This window comes from Drosophila ficusphila, unplaced genomic scaffold (genome assembly GCF_018152265.1).
Source record: "Drosophila ficusphila isolate 14025-0441.05 unplaced genomic scaffold, ASM1815226v1 contig_791, whole genome shotgun sequence".
NCBI classification, from domain to species: Eukaryota; Metazoa; Arthropoda; class Insecta; order Diptera; family Drosophilidae; genus Drosophila; species Drosophila ficusphila.
Genome location: NW_025064737.1, coordinates 8,811,272 through 8,826,134, shown reverse-complemented (window position 1 = coordinate 8,826,134; position 14,863 = coordinate 8,811,272). Strand labels below are relative to the sequence as shown.

Genomic DNA, 14,863 nt, shown 5'->3' with positions numbered 1-14,863 from the left:
TTTTAGTGCTATTGGGTTCTAGACTCGGATTTGTGCTGCGGTGCATAACTCTGCTAAGTGAAGCAGTTGGCAACGCTATAAGCGTTGGTTTATAAGCGTTATGGTTTTATAGGATTTCTGGTAAAGTAATGTGGCAATTACCTTGTTTTTGAATAAGTAGGGGAGAAGTGGGGGTTGTGGGCATGGGTCGGTTGTGGGCACCCCTACGTATATTTTCACAAAATGAAGATTGACTTTTGTTGGTAATGTCATTCGCAAGCAATTACCCTATGTATAATTTATGCCAAATATCAAAGTAAACGAACGCGTTTGCTTTTTGAAATGAACGAATTGGTTTTTTTGTGCTTGGAAAAGGTGGTGAAACTTTATTCAAAGATTTTCAATAGTGTATCAATTAAAGAGAATCGATTAAAAAGGTAAGTGTAATGCATTTTTATTTAGTCAAAGCATTATACTAAATGGAACAATATCGATTTGAACCAAAAAATTTATGCAAACACATTTTTTAATTACTTCTTAAAATGTCTGCGAAAGTTGGTTGTGGGCACCACAATTGGGTGGGTTGTGGGCACCCGTTTTTTTTTTGGCAAATTTTTTTATTACCTACAATTTCTTGTAAAATTGTTTTCAAAATTTGTTTGGAACCCTCTAGAACATTCTTGTAGAAATCTTATGCTCTTGGAAAAGGATCCTCTCCCGCTGAGAGGGATTATCACTAAGATTTTCACACTTTATTCTTCATTTTTCGGCTTCCAGAATATTCGTAAGATATAGATTATCACTAAGAATTCCACGCTTTATTCTTTATACAGTGGCTCGCAGCTTATTTCGTGCAGTTACCTACAAAAAGTTCAAATCGTTATTCCTGCTAAACTAAAAAAGATAACTGAAAAATTTAAACGCAGTATTTTAATATGGAATATTAACTTATTTATTGAACGAACGCGATTTTCTTAATCATAAAAACAAAAAAATTATTTAATAAAAACAAAATGTACAGGGTTTTTCGATGCCGCAGCTTATTTCGTGCAGCAGATTCTACTTAACTTATTATTAGTAATTTAACAGATACGGTTTTGTATGTCCATTTTTCTGGTTCAGGACATCTTTGAGATGATTTCCCATGGAGCAAAATAACTTTTTAGTGGTTTCCAGTGGAATTTTTTGCCATTCTTCCATAAGAACAGTTTTCAGGTCGTTTTTGTTCGAAATCTTCCTCTTCCTTATAGCGATGTCCAATATTTCCCAAAAATTTTCGATCTCATTTAAATCTGGAGACTGTGCTGGCGTTATAACGACATGTGGGCAGTTCCAGGTAACCCAAGACTTCACAATTCCTGCTGAATGCTTCGGATCGTTGTCCTGGTAAAATCGAAAACGATCGCGTATGCCCAGTTTTTTAGCAGTTTGGAGTAGGTTATCCTCTAAAATGTTGAGGTACATTGTAGCGTCCTTGATGCCATCTATAAAAATGAGTTTGCCCATGCCAGAGACTGCCTTACAGGCCCAAACAATGGCCTGACCAGCGCTATGTTTGACCGTAGGTTTCAGGTGCTTATTTTCAAACTCTGTATTTGGTCGCCGCCACACAAATTGTCGTCCATCTGAACCAAAAATGTTACATTTTGACTCGTCAGCAAAAATAAAGTCATCCCAGATCAAAATTAGTGAAAGTATGTGCTCCTGTGACCAAATACAGAGTTTGAAAATAAGCACCTGAAACCTACGGTCAAACATAGCGCTGGTCAGGCCATTGTTTGGGCCTGTAAGGCAGTCTCTGGCATGGGCAAACTCATTTTTATAGATGGCATCAAGGACGCTACAATGTACCTCAACATTTTAGAGGATAACCTACTCCAAACTGCTAAAAAACTGGGCATACGCGATCGTTTTCGATTTTACCAGGACAACGATCCGAAGCATTCAGCAGGAATTGTGAAGTCTTGGGTTACCTGGAACTGCCCACATGTCGTTATAACGCCAGCACAGTCTCCAGATTTAAATGAGATCGAAAATTTTTGGGAAATATTGGACATCGCTATAAGGAAGAGGAAGATTTCGAACAAAAACGACCTGAAAACTGTTCTTATGGAAGAATGGCAAAAAATTCCACTGGAAACCACTAAAAAGTTATTTTGCTCCATGGGAAATCATCTCAAAGATGTCCTGAACCAGAAAAATGGACATACAAAACCGTATCTGTTAAATTACTAATAATAAGTTAAGTAGAATCTGCTGCACGAAATAAGCTGCGGCATCGAAAACCCTGTACATTTTGTTTTTATTAAATAATTTTTTTGTTTTTATGATTAAGAAAATCGCGTTCGTTCAATAAATAAGTTAATATTCCATATTAAAATACTGCGTTTAAATTTTTCAGTTATCTTTTTTAGCTTAGCAGGAATAACGATTTGAACTTTTTTAGGTAACTGCACGAAATAAGCTGCGAGCCACTGTATTTCGGCTTTCAGAATATTCGTGAAATAAATAAATTGTCATTTTGTTGATATTGGTTGCGGTTTTTTTTCCATATTATTCCATTTGCAGCATTTTTTCCCAGGGTGCCCACAACCCCCCCAAAAAAAAATTTTAGCTAAAAATTACGATTTTACAAAAGTCCATATGAAATTTTTTCGCATGACAAAATCAAATATGTTTCTTCATAATTAGTTAGCTTAGGTCTCTAGCTTTACACAGATACCCATATGTCCAAATAATATGCACTAGTTCGGTAATTATAAGCCAAAAACAAAACTATGCCCACAACCCCCACATCTCCCCTACTTATTTATTATTTATTTCTAAATTTAATTTTAAAAATGCCTCAAAATATTTTATTTTCATGATGCTAAAATCTACACTTTCCACTTTAATTCCAAAAACAATGAATCTGTTATAAGCTCCACTAAAATGTTTTTAAAATGCTTCAAATTTAAATGCCCCAAATTGTTTGTTTAAAAAAAAAACGAATAAAATTTTACCGTTTTAAAATTTATGCTAAGCTGGTGCACCTGAGTGCAACTGGCCCGTTGCATAATAAATCTCCAAGTTAATTTTGTTTTCTGTCTTGGGTAAGAAACCTAAAAATCGCTCACCCTCTTTTGAGATAAACAATACTATTTTTTTAATTCATACAAGAAATCAATTTATTGCCTTAAAAAATTACTAATTTGATAAGGGTCCATACAATGATTCCAGCAATAATCCACAGTGTAGTTATGAAACTGTAGTGCAAGATTTTCAACCTGCAATGAAAAAAAGGATAATTTGTGGGATGTGATTGCATCCTTTCATCAAGAACTCACCTCTGCAAGAGCTTTCGACCCTGATCAACGGATTCCTTAGTTGGAGGCTCCTTGGCAAGGTAAAGCCGCATGCCAAACAGGGCCTTCTGGAAGTACTTCCTCCAGTCCAGCGCCTCCATATCGAAGTTGTACATGATCCGCTCCTCCGGGGACATCAGAGACCTCAAATGATCAGTGTTCTTGGTCTTAAAGAACCAACTGTTTCGCGAAAAGTGATGCAGAAGGGTAATGCTGGCATGGATATTCCTGTAGAGCTTCACCAGACGCGGCTTCCTGCCCGTGATCCTGAGTACCAGATCGAAAAGAAACCCGGGAAGCGTGTGATAGAAGAACGCGGCTACCGGAAAGAGCCACGGAATGGAAATGCAGTGCAGGAAGGGGTACCATATCATCTTGGTCAGCGGAAACTCCTCCCGACAACAGAGGGTGTGGTTGTAAAATTCCAAATTGCTCATCAGATTCCGCTCACTGGGAGCTAAAGTGTAAATGCTGGGCTGTTTCCTTGGGTTTCTTGGGGTTTTATCCCTGGCTGTTTGCCATATACTAGCCAACGCCACATTGGCACAGTAGTCCACGGGCACGAAGCTGGTGTAGCCCTCTTTCTTGCAGGTGGTCAGGCGCAGGACTCCATGGGCCACTCCATAAATCAGGCCAATTGGTCCGTACAGATTGTCAATCCAACCGACAACCGGTTCTTTGTGGGTGGCAATTACTAGAAGGGTAAATAAATATTAATACTTCTTATAAGATAATGAACTAGAAACGGTATGAAAACCTTATTAACTTTTAACCATAATAGGTGTCAGTGTCTCCTGTTATAATAATAATTAAATTATGTTAACAAAAATATATTTTATATGATATCTTTAATTATTTCAAACATTTTTGATTATCAAATTACGGCATTACTTGTTCAAACTACATATATGAAAAAATGTGAAAAACATGAAAATGTATTATTTGTTTTATATTATACTTATTATACTTACTAACTGCTGGTCGAAAGATGCTTATAGGAAGGTCCCCCGATTCCCGTAGGATCACATCCTCCGCCAGGGCTTTTGTGTAGGTATAAGTGTTGGGGAAGGATCCTTGCAGAGTGGGCGCTACACTTTCCAGCATTTTATCGTTTAGTAGTTCACTCAAGGCCAGGACCTTTTGCGAATCGCAGGAGAGGTGTTCGGGATAGAACTTCTCCTCGATCCGAAAGATTACACAGTTTGAGAACGCAGTGGAGATGTGCAAGAATGCCTCAAGATTTGTCATCTCCTTGGCCAATTGGAGCATCAGTCGTGTGGCACGAGTATTTATGGCAAGTGCCACATGAAGAGGCTCATTGAATCTCACGGTGGCTGCTCCATGGATGACTATTTGTACTTCAGAAGCCAAAAGTCTTCGATCCATTTCACTAATGCCTAGATCGGATTCCAGACAGTCTCCCGAAATTGTGGATATCCTTTGCAATGCCTTGGGCTTTAACTTTAAAAAGGACTTCAAAGAGCTTGAGGATTGAAAATAATATTATTTTTACATAATTTTTTTATACCTTTTTTTTAATAATTTTTACTCACCGGATCCTTTTGCCATATCTCCATGCGCTGCTGAATATCATGACCCCTTTTTGGTCTAACCATCGCGTATATACGTTTTACCTCCGTAGTTCGCAAAAGTTTTTCAATTATCACTGCAAAATTTGGCAAAACGACGAAATAAAATTTCCGTTTTAATCAATTAATGCTCGGTTTTTCGAGGTTATTGATCGGAGTTTACCTTTTCCTAAGAATCCTGTGGCGCCTGTTAAAAATACCACCTTGTCTTTATAAAATCCTTGGATGCCGCTATCCATTTTGCTTGATCCTGGAATTGCCGGTGTCAATATGGAGAAGTTCCTCCGATGCTTTCTATTTAAATCACACACTTCAATCGGAAATCAATTGGGTATGGTCGCGCTATTTATATACCGACTGCGGCGATAGACGCGGTGTCATTTGTCCACTGACCCGGCCAATTGTATGCAAACTTATCCAAATAAAACAAGCCAACGCCTAATGAATAGTCACACTGACAGCCGAATTGCACTCCTCGGGGCACAAAAAACTTTAAATCACTGGTTAACTGAACATAACATATTTAGGTGCTCACTTTTTATTATTAAGTGTACAAATTGTACAAATTTGTTTACATGCAAGCTAAGGGAAAAGGTCCATCTGCGATAATGTTGGGGTTCAATGGTAAAATGAACTCAATTTATAAAGTCGAATGTTTTTTTCGCAGTGAAGGAATGATAGAACTAAAATTGTATTGGAATAATTATATTTTTTTTTAAATTTCAAAACATAAAGATAAACATTAAACTTTCTAGACTGAAATAGAATGATGAGATTATTAGAAAAAATGGTATTTGTATAAAATATATGTCACAGAACTTAAAATTTTGATTATATTTATCATAGACATTTTGGGACAGGACATTTGGCCCATCAATATTAAAATTCAATAACTTATAAAACTAATAGTTTATGTATCTTTCAATCTGTTAAAATGCGCTACCACTTGAACCATTTGCGCAACATTAAATCCGAACAGGGAAAAAACTTGTAGAAGTGTTTTTCCGTTTTTCTAATTAATGCAATCAGCATATTTAAGCAGCAGCGCATTTTAACCACCTATAATACACAACTTTTTAAGAAAATCAAACTACTAGTTTGACTAGCGACCAAAGGACGTAGACAGCTGCATAGATCAGCAAGGATGTGAATGCATAGTGAAGGATCTTCAGACTGCAAAGGGTAATTAAGCATCAAGTTGAACTACAAATCTCTTGGGAAAACTCACCGGCTCTTCAGTTTCAGACCCTTGGCAATGGAAGCTGCTGTTGGCTGATCCTTGCCAATATAAAGGCGCATTCCGTACATGGCGGACTTCAAGTAGTCATGCCAATCCAAAAGGGCAATGTCGAAGTCGTAGATTTCGAGATCCTCCTTGGACATCGTTTCCCTCAGTCTCATCGTGTTCTTCGTGTCGAAATTCCAAGAGCTACTGGAGAAGGGGCCCAGAACGGCGATGTTTTTGTGAATCTTCCGGTAGAGATCCACCAGAATCGGCTTCCTGCCCTTAAGCCGTAGTAGAAAGTCAAAGAAATATCCGGGAAGAGTGTGGAAGAAGAAGGCGGCCAGCGGGAAGAGCGACTGGTTGGTGATGCAAAAGACGAAGGGATACCACAGCATTTTGGTCAGCGGAATGAGGTCGCGGTACACAACCAGTGACCTAATGAAGTCACCATAAGTCAACAGGTTGCCCTCGCTGGGTGCGAAGGTGTAAATCGGAGGACTCTTCACGTTCCCCTTCTGTACAGAACACTCCGCCGTTTTCCAGGCACAGGCCAAAGCCACATTGACGCAGAAGTCGGCCGGAACCATGCTGATTTTGGCCTTCTTGTCCACCGTGGTGACCCTCATAATGCCACGAGCTCCGCCAAAGCAGAGGGCCATGGGTCCAAACAGGTTGTCCACCCAGCCATGCAGGGGTTCCTTGTAGGTGGACATTACTGTAAAGATTCAAGTGGCAGCCTTTGAAGAGACAATATAAGTTTGGTGCACTTACTGATCGCCGGTCGGAAGATGCAGAGCGGCAGGTCGCCCGCCTCCTGCAGGATCACGTCCTCGGCCAGCGCCTTCGTGTAGGTGTAGGTGTTGGGAAAGTTCGCCACCAGGGCAGGGGTCATTTGGTCCAGGACCTCAGCGCTCACCAGCTCTCCCAACTTGAGGATCTTATCCGCGCTGCAGTTCAAGTGCTCCGGGTAGAAACGCTCCGCGATGTCTTCGACGATGCAGTTGGAGTAGGCGGTGGACACGTGGACGTAGGACTCCAGTTGGGTCATCTGCCTGGCCAGCTGGAGCATCAGCCGAGTGGCCCGGACATTGATGGCCAACGAGAGGTGCAGAGCCTCATCGAATCGCACCGTGGCAGCTCCGTGGATGACCACGTGCACCTCGGCCGCTAGGATCCTCCGATCCGACTCACTGATTCCCAGATCCGGTTCCAGACAGTCCCCGGAAATGGCACACACTCGCTGCAAGGCGTCCGGCTTGACCTTCAGAAGCACCTCGAATATCTGTCAATGCCACGAATATCCGGGAGGATCAGATCACAGCTGAATTTCCACACGACACCATCACTCACCGGATCCTTTTCCCAGGTGAAGATGCGTTCCTGGATGGGCACTCCTCGCTTCGGTCTGACCAAGGAGTATATCCGATTCACCTCCGTGGTTCTCAGCAGTTTCTCGGTTATCACTGAAAAGCGTAATCCATGAGCTCGCGATTATAATCCACTGCAGGAGGAGTACCTTTGCCCAGGAATCCTGTGCCGCCCGTTAGGAAGACGGTTTTGTTCTTGAAGAATCCCTGTATTCCATTATCCATTCTGCTGCAGGTGATCCAAGTCGACGCTTCGCGAGCCACTGAACTGAAAATTGATTCCAAACACTTGTATTTATTTGAAACTATATAAGTTATACCCTACAAAGGTCGAATTCAGCATATTCAAGGCGATCGGTGGTCTGCTGTTTTACAGAGGAGTGTGGGTTTTGTCCGCTGCGAACTGGGATCGAATTTACCAGAAGCATTTTAAATGGTTCTATATCAACTGGGTGTTTATTAAATATAATTATATATACATTGCTACACCAAAAAAAAAACCAAGGCAGCATTAATATAAAGTTAATATGCAACCTAATTTATTAAGAAATTTGATATAAACTTATTAAATATTTTACAAAACGTATAAACTCAAAGAACATGTGCAGAAGGGTAATTGACTTCTTAGTCAGCCGATTTTTGTTTGGATCTTGTATATAATTTGTAAGTTAATTTTACAAGTTCAAACCAAAACGAAAAAACAAGGCGAGCTGTCTTCCCTAACGTCGAATGTAAATGGGTTTATGAATATCAGGAAAAGTGTGGTACGGTTTTGCATTCTTATATCACTGCACTCAGTGGCATAAGCGATCTTTACTATGTAGAATGTTAAGGAAGTACTAAATTACCGGCCATAAAAGAGAATCGTGGCATTGACACCGTACAATCGGTAGTGCAGGTTTTATATAGTTACAACATTCCCACGTAATACCTTTCACTTTATTACCCAATTATTGGGTATTGGTTATTTTGCAACAAACTTGTTAACTAACTGAGAGATCGGTAACAAATGCAAATTAACCGACTGCCTTAGCGATTATTAAGGCTTACAAATTTCTGTAATTAGTTTTTAGTTTTGCATTTAACTGGCTATTAATAGGTAATAATATATTCTGATCTTTAGTAAACAAGCAGAAGTTACTTGGCAAAATATATTTTTTGATCCATTTCCGTACAACTTTTATATAAACTTTTAAAGTTCTATCTACGTAATCAAAATAAAACACACGTGTTACACTAATTTATGTATATGTATTTGCTTTGTGACGCATTGAAAGGTCTATAGGAATTTAAGTAGAATTGTTTTTAATAGCTGATTCACACGATGAGTTTGATTAGCCACCAAATAGCGAGTCCGGCCACAAAAAGGAGGAATCCCTGCAGGATGTGATGGAGCATCTTGAGGCTATAAAGAGGGTTACATATAATTTTTATTGGGAAATAAGGTTCATTATTCAACTACCGCTTGATTAGCTTCAGTCCTTGGGCAATGGATTCTGGAGTGGGAGGATCGTTGCCCAGAAAGTAGCGAATGCCTCGAAGGGCCTGCAGGAAGTACTCCTTCCAGTTCAGATTCATCATGTCGAAGTAGTATATCCTGCGATCCTCCTCGGACATAACTTGCCTCAAGTAATCCGTGTTTCGAGTGTCAAATCGCCAGCTTTTGCACGCAAAAGGACCAAGAACTTTCAGGTTCGTGTGTATCTTCTGGTAAACCTTCACCAACTGCGGTTTCCTGCCACTCAGCCAAAGAGCCAGGTCAATGAAGTAGGCTGGCAGAGTGTGATAGAAAAAGGCAGCGAAGGGATAAAGCCAAGGGGTTGTGATGCAGTGAATGAAGGGATACCAAATCATATTCGTCAGCGGGCAATCAAGTCGACCATCGAGTGCATGTCGAATGAACTCTCCGTGGGTAATCTTGTTCTCCTCCTTCGGAGCCAGTTGGTAGATGACAGGACTCTCCTTGGGAGTCTTCAAGCTGTTATCCTTCATAGTTTTCCAAGCGCAGGCTATGGCCAAATTGGCGCAGTAATCCACAGGAACCAAACTCGCTTCGGCTTTGCTATTGATGGTGGCAATCCGAAGGATTCCTCGAGCCACTCCATACAGAATGGTCATTGGTCCGTACAAGTTGTCAATCCAACCGACGATGGGCTCCTTGTGGGCAGCGATAACTAAGGTGTAGGGAAATCATTAGCTTAAATATATATAATAAATATAATGAACTTACTGACTGCTGGTCGAAAGATACAAATGGGTAAATCAGCCGCTTCCCTCCGTATAAAATCCTCTGCCAGAGCTTTTGTATAAGTGTATGTATTAGGAAAGGATCCAACTAGAGCAGTTTCCATGCTGTCCAGCATCTCATCACTTAGCAGCTCCACACAAGAAAGAACTTTATCCGAACTGCAATTCAGGTGCTCGGGGTAGAATTTCTCCTTGATATCGTAGATGATGCAATTGGAAAAGGATGTGGAGACATGAACGAAGGCCTCCAGTTGTTTCATTTCCCTGGCCAACTTGATCATCAAGCTGGTGGCCCTTGTATTAATGGCCAGGGCCACATGGAGAGGCTCATTGAATCTCACGGTGGCAGCTCCATGGATCACGACTTGTACCTCGGAGGCCAAGAGCCTTCGATCCTTTCCACTAATTCCCAAATCCGATTCGAGACAATCTCCTTCGATGGGCCAAACCCTTTGAAAGGCCTCTGGTTTCTTTTTGAGCAGCGGTTCGAATACCTTTAAAATACATTTTATTTTTCTGAGTGGGTTCTGTTTTAAGAATTCGTATCTCGATACTTACCTCATCCTTTGACCAAGTGATAATCCGCTCCTGAATCCTAACTCCACGCTTGGGTCTGATCAAAACATAGATACGTTTCACTTCCGTGGTTCGCAAGAGTTTCTCAATCACAACTTAAAAACAAAAATAATCAATGGTTTATCCATTTCTTCCTTGAACTTTGTACTTTTTTTCAAATTTAAAAGTAAACAAATACCTTTTCCCAAGAAGCCCGTGGCTCCTGTTAGGAAAACCGTCTTGCTCCTGAAACACCTCTGAATGTCGGTCTCCATTTCACCCAGATATATCCAAAACAATGTTTACACTTCTATCTTCCGGCAAAGAGTCCATGCGATTGAGGCAAAAGTTGCGTTCGTGTTTGTCAAAGAACAGCTTAAATGTAAATCACCTTGAATTCGATGCGGTTATTTATACTAAATTTACGTTCGTTCGATGAACTAAAGACCCAGGGCTGGTAATTTCGAATATTTTTGTCGTACTTAGGCATTTAGTCACCAAATTAAATTTAAGTTAAGCCGAAAGCTTCGGAGGTGGGTATTTACATTAAGTTTAGTGCCGAACTCAACTTTAGTTTTGCATCCCTGTCGTGTTTCCTCATTAATATATTTCCATTGCTGATTGGCCAGCCATATGCGATCTGGGAAAGGTCCAAGTTCGTTCTGTAAATATATTTTTAAGTTATTTGCTTTAACAAGCAAATATCTTACTAACTGGCACGGCAATTAATATCGTAATTGCCAATCAATATGATAACAGTTTTGCTGACATAAACCTATTGCATTAGCATCAAGACAATACTAAATGGGTTCTTGAAACAAACAAGTTTCTTGTTGTATGTTTTCAACCGACATAAACAAAAACTCCTCACCTTTGCATATTGTATATCCCAAAAATAAAGAATTTAAATATAAATAAATCATACTTGTTTTGTTAAGAAGGAAATAACATTTATTATTAAAGGAAAAGTTACAGCAGTTTCTTAAAATCTCATCAAATTTCTTTTTATTCAATTATTTCATAGCTATAATTCAATATAATTAGTTGCATCAGTGAGTTGTTGGATAAGCTGTCAGTTACTTATTAATATTTATTTTAAAATTCTTGTTGTTTACAGCGTTGCCAGATCATCAAAAAACAATTTTTACCCTCCCGTCGACTAAGCCATAGCCACCCGAAAAATATCGATATATTTTATCTACAAATCAGAAAAATATGATAAGATTTGTTTTATTTCTTTCGTTTATTTAAACTTTATTAATTTTGGAGCAACGTTAAATTTACATTCGTTGAATCACCTGTAAAAAGAAAGCTTAAGCTTACTCCAATGTAGGAACGAAAGAGAACATTTTTTAAATGTAGAGGAAAGAAAAAATGTAAGTGTAATTCCCCTCAAACTAAATTCTATTAATCTTTCAATTAATAATATTGTTTAATATGTTGCGTTTTGTTTTAAAATCAAGTGCGCCAACCCAAATATCGATACTCAGGTACTGGATGATGTTCTTTGTAAAAGTATCGATATATTCAATTGTAATAAATTTTTCACACCTCACTACGAGTTGTATAATTTTAGTTGTGGGAAATGGCATGCGCCCGAAAATTGTTCCTCCGCGTTTTCCTGAATAACTCCTTGTCGGTGAACCGCACCATCACCATGTCCGCCGCCCGTCGCGCCGAGGAGGCCATCGATAAGCTGAAGGAGAGCAATCCGTACTACTTCAAGTACGCCGGAAAGATTGCCAAGCTGCAGCAGACTTCGGCGGAGGAGTTCCTGGATCGCGTTGAGCGCGTGGTGAACCCTATCAAGGATGGCCAGAGCCAGGCCAGGTAAATCGTGATATCCCAGCCAAAGCAGCCACATCCTAACTCCTCTCTCATTGCAGATCGTATTCGGAGTTGCTGAATCCAAAGCAAAAGCTGCAGGCCCAGGAAACGGGTGAACTGCCCCACAAGAAGCTCAGCGACATCATGAAGCTGGAGCTGCTTGCCGATAAGAGCGCCGATGAGATCTCTCAGATATGGTTGGAGTACCACAAGACCAAGGAGGTCCTGGCCGCCACCTTGTCCACCTCCCAGTACGAAAGCCTAATGGCGCGCGCCAAGGAGCACCCCGTCTTCCTGATCCCACTGCCACGCAGCGAGGGCTTCGAATTCGTTATGCTGCAGTTCGCCGCTAACACGGTGCACTTTACCCCGCTGCTGGCCTACCAGGTCCACCACGAGAACGCTCCCGAGTGCCTTACCCTGGTGCACTACACCGAGGTGGAGGACAAGGGAGTCGTCCTGATGCGCGGCGAGTACGATACCAAGGTGCTCACCGCTCAGGAGGCCCAGTGCCTGGCCAACGAACTGCAGATGTTCTACCTGAAACCCGACGAGGGCAAGCTGAGCCTCCTGGAGACCTTCACCCGCAAACCGGACGAGTTCAAGCACATGGATCTGATCAAGGAGGTGGAGAACATCCAGCTGGTCTAGGCCCTGTCATTTTAGTCAAAATAAACGTTACACACATACCGACACATACCGATAACACAACCAAACCAAACTGTCAGTTCTGCAAATTTCCAGCCCCAAGAGATGGAGCACTTTGACATGGTCATGGAGGAGATTGGTAAATGCGCTTTAGCCCACTGCCAATTTAAAAGCATGGCTCGCTGCCCACAGGTTTTGGGAAGGTCCACCTCTTTGCCACCCTGACGCTCGGTCTCCTGCAGATGCTCACCATTCATGAGACCATGGGTATGGGCGTCATCGGACCGGCCTCCGTGTGCGATCTGCACATGAACCAGCCGCAGTTGGCGGCGGTGACGGCGGCCGGCTTCCTGGGCATCATATGCTCTTCCTACTTCTGGGGCTACATCACCGATAAGAAGGGTCGACGCTGGACCCTGATTCGCACCATTACTTTAAGCAATCTATGTTCCATCGCGTCCATGTTCAGCGTCAACTTCACCGGCTTCTTTGTCATGCGATACATAACGTGCATTTTGTGAGTATAAAGATAAAAGGTGGAAGACGGAGGACGGAAGATGGAAGAGGGAGTTTAATGGGTGACTCCTGTTAGTGTGGCAGGTCCTAGCTTCGTGGCCGGCACTTACCTGAGCGAGTTCTGCTCTCACCGCATCCTGGTGCGCACCATAACCCACATGTACATGTTCACCGGCTTCGCCATGGTCTACTGCCCAGCCTGGGCGACGCTCTTCCTGGCCACCAGATCCATGGAGTTCGAGGTGGAGCTTGTGGGCGACCTAACACTGCGTCCTTGGCGCGTACTGGGCTTTATTTTCATTCTGCCAGGCGTGATTGCCTTCGTTCTGCTGCTTTTCCTGCCCGAGAGCCCCAAGTTTCTGCTCATGATCGGCGACAGCCAGCGGGGCATGGCTGTGATGGAGTGGATATCGCGGAAAAATACAGGACACGCCTTGACCGACGAGCAGTTAGAACACATGCGCGCCTACGAGCAGCACGTTTATGTGAAGCGGCGGAAGAGCCACCAGAGCTTCCTGCGCCAGATGCTCACCGATGCGATGCCGCTGTTTCGGAAGCCCTTCGTCGGTACCTTTGTGTGCGTCTGCCTGGTGATGTTTGTCCTGGGACTGATGTGAGTTCCCTTTGATAAGGGTATCCTCCATTACTTACTCCGCGAATCCGCAGGGCAAATGGCCTGGGCATCTGGTTCACTGCCATGCGGAATCGTTGCAACATGCGGCAGGGCAATAAAAAGGGCATGACCTTCTGCCGAGTGCTCTTCGTTGCTGAAACAGGACCCATTGTGGAACCTGAGGCTGACTTTGAACCGGTAAAGCAGCTCTCTATATCCAGTATTTAATCCTGCATTTAATCCCTCTCGTTGGCCAGGTCTGCGACGACTCCTTCGTGGGCTTCAACGACTCCTTCATCCTGGGATCTGTGTATATCGTGCTGTACAACCTCTCCTGGCTTTCGCTCTTCTGTGTGCCCCGAAAAGTGATGTTTGTCTTCTCCCTGCTGGCATCCTCCACATTTGGTTTCCTGCTGATCTTTGTGACCAACGCAATGTTGCAGCTCTTCTCGCTGGTGTTTCTCCTCTCTTTTCCAGGGGTTATAGTTGGTCTGATCGGGGGAAGCCTTCTGGGATTTGTGCCCACCTACTTGCGCGCCAAGGCATTCTGCATAAGTCTCATGTGGGCTCGTTTCGGAGCGGCTGTTGGCACCATAATAATCGGCTTCACCATCCACGACCATTGCGAACTGTTTCTGCTGGCGGTTTGCATATTGCCTTTAAGTAAGGATTATCCTAATGATTATGTAAGCCTTTTATTAGTATTCAACTTCTCTTTAGTCGCCGCTTGCATGGAGGGTTATTTGCCACTGTAACTGCGCCGTTTTTATTTTTGTACAATAAACTATTAAATTCATCAGAGCTTGTTAACGAAAGAATTATATCATATAAGGAGTAATTATAAATTTATATTATAAATGGGTATTGGAAAAATTGATAGTTGTAAATACGATTTTATGCTATTTTAAAAGGTTTCTAAAAAGTATTCTTTATAGAAAAATGGACCAAAAGTA

At 41.9% G+C, this 14,863-nt stretch overlaps 5 protein-coding genes across 5 annotated transcripts; 2 read left to right on the top strand and 3 right to left on the bottom strand.

Moving 5' to 3' along the window:
- Nucleotides 1-3,143: 3,143 nt before the first annotated feature.
- On the bottom strand, nucleotides 3,144-5,213 carry LOC108087006 (fatty acyl-CoA reductase wat). Its single transcript, XM_017184155.1, is given in 6 exon segments — nucleotides 3,144-3,245; nucleotides 3,306-4,017; nucleotides 4,295-4,790; nucleotides 4,792-4,806; nucleotides 4,877-4,989; nucleotides 5,076-5,213. Coding segments are annotated over 6 exon segments (1,503 nt in total). The 5' UTR covers nucleotides 5,152-5,213; the 3' UTR covers nucleotides 3,144-3,154.
- A 388-nt stretch (nucleotides 5,214-5,601) lies between these two features.
- On the bottom strand, nucleotides 5,602-7,759 carry LOC108087007 (fatty acyl-CoA reductase wat). Its single transcript, XM_017184156.1, has 5 exons — nucleotides 7,654-7,759; nucleotides 7,488-7,600; nucleotides 6,909-7,419; nucleotides 6,141-6,852; nucleotides 5,602-6,085 (listed from the first exon to the last, which is right to left on the bottom strand). The coding sequence occupies exons 1-5, from the start codon at nucleotides 7,727-7,729 to the stop codon at nucleotides 5,998-6,000; spliced, it is 1,500 nt and encodes a 499-aa protein (XP_017039645.1). The 5' UTR covers nucleotides 7,730-7,759; the 3' UTR covers nucleotides 5,602-5,997.
- A 976-nt stretch (nucleotides 7,760-8,735) lies between these two features.
- On the bottom strand, nucleotides 8,736-10,670 carry LOC108087009 (fatty acyl-CoA reductase wat). The gene is made up of 5 exons (XM_017184157.1): nucleotides 10,506-10,670; nucleotides 10,310-10,422; nucleotides 9,735-10,245; nucleotides 8,967-9,678; nucleotides 8,736-8,909 (listed from the first exon to the last, which is right to left on the bottom strand). The coding sequence occupies exons 1-5, from the start codon at nucleotides 10,579-10,581 to the stop codon at nucleotides 8,822-8,824; spliced, it is 1,500 nt and encodes a 499-aa protein (XP_017039646.1). The 5' UTR covers nucleotides 10,582-10,670; the 3' UTR covers nucleotides 8,736-8,821.
- Nucleotides 10,671-11,846: 1,176 nt separating this feature from the next.
- LOC108087011 (ATP synthase mitochondrial F1 complex assembly factor 1) lies at nucleotides 11,847-12,826 on the top strand. The gene is made up of 2 exons (XM_017184159.2): nucleotides 11,847-12,136; nucleotides 12,193-12,826. The coding sequence occupies exons 1-2, from the start codon at nucleotides 11,892-11,894 to the stop codon at nucleotides 12,782-12,784; spliced, it is 837 nt and encodes a 278-aa protein (XP_017039648.1). The 5' UTR covers nucleotides 11,847-11,891; the 3' UTR covers nucleotides 12,785-12,826.
- Nucleotides 12,818-14,706, top strand: LOC108087010 (synaptic vesicle glycoprotein 2B). The gene is made up of 6 exons (XM_017184158.1): nucleotides 12,818-12,920; nucleotides 12,974-13,298; nucleotides 13,374-13,910; nucleotides 13,964-14,108; nucleotides 14,168-14,573; nucleotides 14,631-14,706. The coding sequence occupies exons 1-6, from the start codon at nucleotides 12,887-12,889 to the stop codon at nucleotides 14,663-14,665; spliced, it is 1,482 nt and encodes a 493-aa protein (XP_017039647.1). The 5' UTR covers nucleotides 12,818-12,886; the 3' UTR covers nucleotides 14,666-14,706.
- The last annotated feature ends 157 nt before the right edge of the window (nucleotides 14,707-14,863 follow it).

Excerpts from the sequence above, each read along its gene's own strand:
- LOC108087007 (XM_017184156.1), bottom strand. The coding sequence starts at position 7,729 with ATGGATAATGGAATACAGGGATTCTTCAAGAACAAAACCGTCTTCCTA. Across the intron at positions 7,601-7,653 it reads CACAGGATTCCTGGGCAAAG|TGATAACCGAGAAACTGCTG; the intron begins GTACTCCTCCTG and ends TACGCTTTTCAG. Across the intron at positions 7,420-7,487 it reads TCACCTGGGAAAAGGATCCG|ATATTCGAGGTGCTTCTGAA; the intron begins GTGAGTGATGGT and ends TGGCATTGACAG.
- LOC108087009 (XM_017184157.1), bottom strand. The coding sequence starts at position 10,581 with ATGGAGACCGACATTCAGAGGTGTTTCAGGAGCAAGACGGTTTTCCTA. Across the intron at positions 10,423-10,505 it reads CACGGGCTTCTTGGGAAAAG|TTGTGATTGAGAAACTCTTG; the intron begins GTATTTGTTTAC and ends TTTGTTTTTAAG. Across the intron at positions 10,246-10,309 it reads TCACTTGGTCAAAGGATGAG|GTATTCGAACCGCTGCTCAA; the intron begins GTAAGTATCGAG and ends TGTATTTTAAAG.
- LOC108087011 (XM_017184159.2), top strand. The coding sequence starts at position 11,892 with ATGGCATGCGCCCGAAAATTGTTCCTCCGCGTTTTCCTGAATAACTCC. Across the intron at positions 12,137-12,192 it reads GATGGCCAGAGCCAGGCCAG|ATCGTATTCGGAGTTGCTGA; the intron begins GTAAATCGTGAT and ends CTCTCATTGCAG.
- LOC108087010 (XM_017184158.1), top strand. The coding sequence starts at position 12,887 with ATGGAGCACTTTGACATGGTCATGGAGGAGATTG. Across the intron at positions 13,911-13,963 it reads ATGTTTGTCCTGGGACTGAT|GGCAAATGGCCTGGGCATCT; the intron begins GTGAGTTCCCTT and ends GCGAATCCGCAG. Across the intron at positions 14,574-14,630 it reads GGTTTGCATATTGCCTTTAA|TCGCCGCTTGCATGGAGGGT; the intron begins GTAAGGATTATC and ends ACTTCTCTTTAG.